The sequence below is a fragment of the Chiloscyllium plagiosum genome, unplaced genomic scaffold (genome assembly GCF_004010195.1).
Source record: "Chiloscyllium plagiosum isolate BGI_BamShark_2017 unplaced genomic scaffold, ASM401019v2 scaf_35224, whole genome shotgun sequence".
NCBI lineage: Eukaryota > Metazoa > Chordata > Chondrichthyes > Orectolobiformes > Hemiscylliidae > Chiloscyllium > Chiloscyllium plagiosum.
In genome coordinates, this window is record NW_025197440.1 from 1 (window position 1) to 2,698 (window position 2,698).

Sequence of the window (2,698 nt, forward strand, 5' to 3'; positions counted from 1 at the left end):
AGTCTCTCGCTCTCTCATACACACACACACACACACACACAGACCGTTAACGGTGTTAACGCTGTCTCTCATACACACACACACAGACAGTTAACGGTGTTAACGCTGTCTCTCACACACACACAGACCATTAACGGTGTTAACGCTGTCTCTCGCTCTATCTCCTACAGGAGTGTACTGATGGTTATGAGTGGGATCACCAGAGGCAGCACTGTCGAGGTAGGTCTGACCCAGCTCTGTCGCCTTGCTGCACGGTACCAATCCCCCACAGCATCAATCAGCTCCCCGCTTCCTCTCCCGTGCACAGGAGGAGGCCATTCTGCTCCTCATAGCCGAGCTATCTCTTGGGAACAGTTCTCCTTTCCCTGCTTACCCCATTTTTGGAAAGTTCCTGTTGAATCCCCGCTCCTCCCTTCTGAGTGTCCCAGATCCCACCAACCTCAAATAAACCACTCTCCCCCTCTCTCGGGTACTGTTCCCCATTCTCTTCCAAATGTGTCTCTCCGGTGATCCACCCTGCTGCCAATTGGAAGCCTTGTTGACCCAATCCAACAGCCCCTTGCTCATTCTGAACATCTCCATCCCAGCTTCCCTTCCTGCTCCCAGGGGCGGGGTGGGGGTGATTCCAGTGTCCCCAGACTCTCTGCACGTTCACTGACTCCCTCCTGCCTGGCCCCATCCTCCCACAGCCGTGCTGTCAGCCTCTACAGGCGTAGGCCCGAAGCTCACCCTATCCAGCCCACCTACTTCCAGGGGGATGTAGTCCAGGGGGCGAGGGGTGGTGGGATGAGCCAGGGACTATATCAATGCGGCAGCAGCTCACTTACACACTTTCCAACACCGTTTTCTCTCGTCTGGTGGCTGGGCAGGCAAACCTGAGCTGGGTAGGCCGCAGCCTGGGAGGAGGCCGGGTTGGCTACAGAAGATGGCGGAAGCCAATGGGAGGGCTTCGGGAGATGCTGGCCCAGTGGGATTGTCACTGAACTGTTAATCCAGATGCTCCAGGATAATGTTCTGAGGACTCAGCTTCGAATCCAATTTTAAAACAAATCTGGAATTAAGAGTCTAATGATCACCATAAATACATTACCGGAAAATCCCGTCTGGCTCACTAATGTCCTTTAGGGAAAGAAGCTGCCATCTTTACCCGGTCTGGGCCTACACGTGACTCCAGACCCACATCAATGTGGTTAGGCAGCATGGTGATTCAGTGGTTAGCACTGCTGTTTCCAGCACTGGGGACCCAGGTTGAATTCCACCCTCGGGCGACTGTCTGGGCGGGGTTTGCACATTCACCCCGTGTCTGCGTGGAGTTTCCTCCGGGTGCTCCACTTTCCTCCCACACTCCAAAGATGTGCAGGTTAGGGTGGATTGGCCGTGCTAAATTGTCCCATAGTGCCCAGGGATGTGCAGGTTAGGGTGGGTTGGCCATGGGAAATTGTCCCATAGTGTCCAGGGATATGCAGGTGAGGGTGGATTAATCAGGAGTGAATGGAGGATGATGGGTCGGGGGAATGGCTCTGGGTGGGTTCCTCTCCGGAGGGTGGCTCTGATTGAATGTTTTGTTTTGGTGCTTCCCTCCACAGACATCGACGAGTGTGAGACCATCCCCGGGGCGTGTAAGGGCACCATGAAGTGTTTCAATCACTACGGGGGTTACCTGTGCCTCCCTCGCTCAGCGTCGATCATCACCCACAACGACGTGGGCCCCGATGGACAGGGGGGTCCGAATCCCCCACTGCCCCCGGACACTGCCTCTCATCCGCAGTCCCCCGCTGGGGGCTCCGACCCCTGCTCGCAGGGGTATACCCTCAACCAGGAGGAGCAGTGCGTAGGTGAGTGAAGCGTCACCGGGGAAATGGCGCTCGGTCACCGGGGCCTATTCCAGAGACCTCAAAGTCCTGCATTGCCGTAGCGCCCTTCACGAGGGTCAGGGCTGCCCCAAAGCGACGCAGGGCCCTCAAAGCCCCACCCTCAGAAACGCAGTGAGCCAGAGGCCCACTGGTCCTCCATCTTGCCTCGGCCCACTGGCATCCTGGGAATCCCCTGTCGATGTCCCGATGTCACCTCTCCTGGCTCTCCCCTCGCAATATGAAACCCAACGGCTGTCAAACCCCGCCCCCCCCCCCCCACTACTGGGGTTGGGGGAAGTGTCGGAGGGCCAAGGAGTAGGGATACTCAAGGGGCAAATCGCCCGATCAGACAGAAACTGATCGAAGTTGGGAGCACAGCTCTTAATGATGGTGACCGTGACAACGGCCTTCCATTGTCGGAAAAATCTATCCCTGTTCCCTTAACGCCTGTTGGGAAATCGATCATCCGTTACCAGTCTGGCCTCCCCTTGCCCCCACACCCCTCCCATCAATGGGGTTCATTCTTAATAGTTACCCCCCTCCAAAATGGTGTGAGAGAGACGGTCAGCTCAAGGGGCGATTAGGGATTGAGGAAAGGAGAGTGTCTCACCCACCAACAGTGCCCGCTCCCTCAGCACTGACCCTCCGACAGTGCCCGCTCCCTCAGCAATGACCCTCCGACAGTGCCGGCTCCCTCAGCACTGACCCTCCGACAGTGCCCGCTCCCTCAGCACTGACCCACCGACAGTGCCCGCTCCCTCAGCACTGACCCTCCGACAGTGCCCGTTCCCTCAGTACTGATCTCCGACAGTGTCCGCTCCCTCAGCACTGACCCTCCGACAGTG

General features: G+C 57.3%; 1 protein-coding gene across 1 annotated transcript in view; it reads left to right on the forward strand.

Moving 5' to 3' along the window:
• Positions 1–170: 170 nt before the first annotated feature.
• LOC122545935 (EGF-containing fibulin-like extracellular matrix protein 2) overlaps positions 171–2,698 on the forward strand; it is a gene marked incomplete at both ends in the record, with an annotated part of 4,852 nt that continues 2,324 nt past the window's right edge. Inside the window, 2 exons of the mRNA XM_043684800.1 lie at positions 171–219; positions 1,587–1,835. Coding sequence (XP_043540735.1) covers positions 171–219; positions 1,587–1,835 — 298 coding nt within the window. The remainder of the gene's footprint in view (positions 220–1,586; positions 1,836–2,698) is intronic.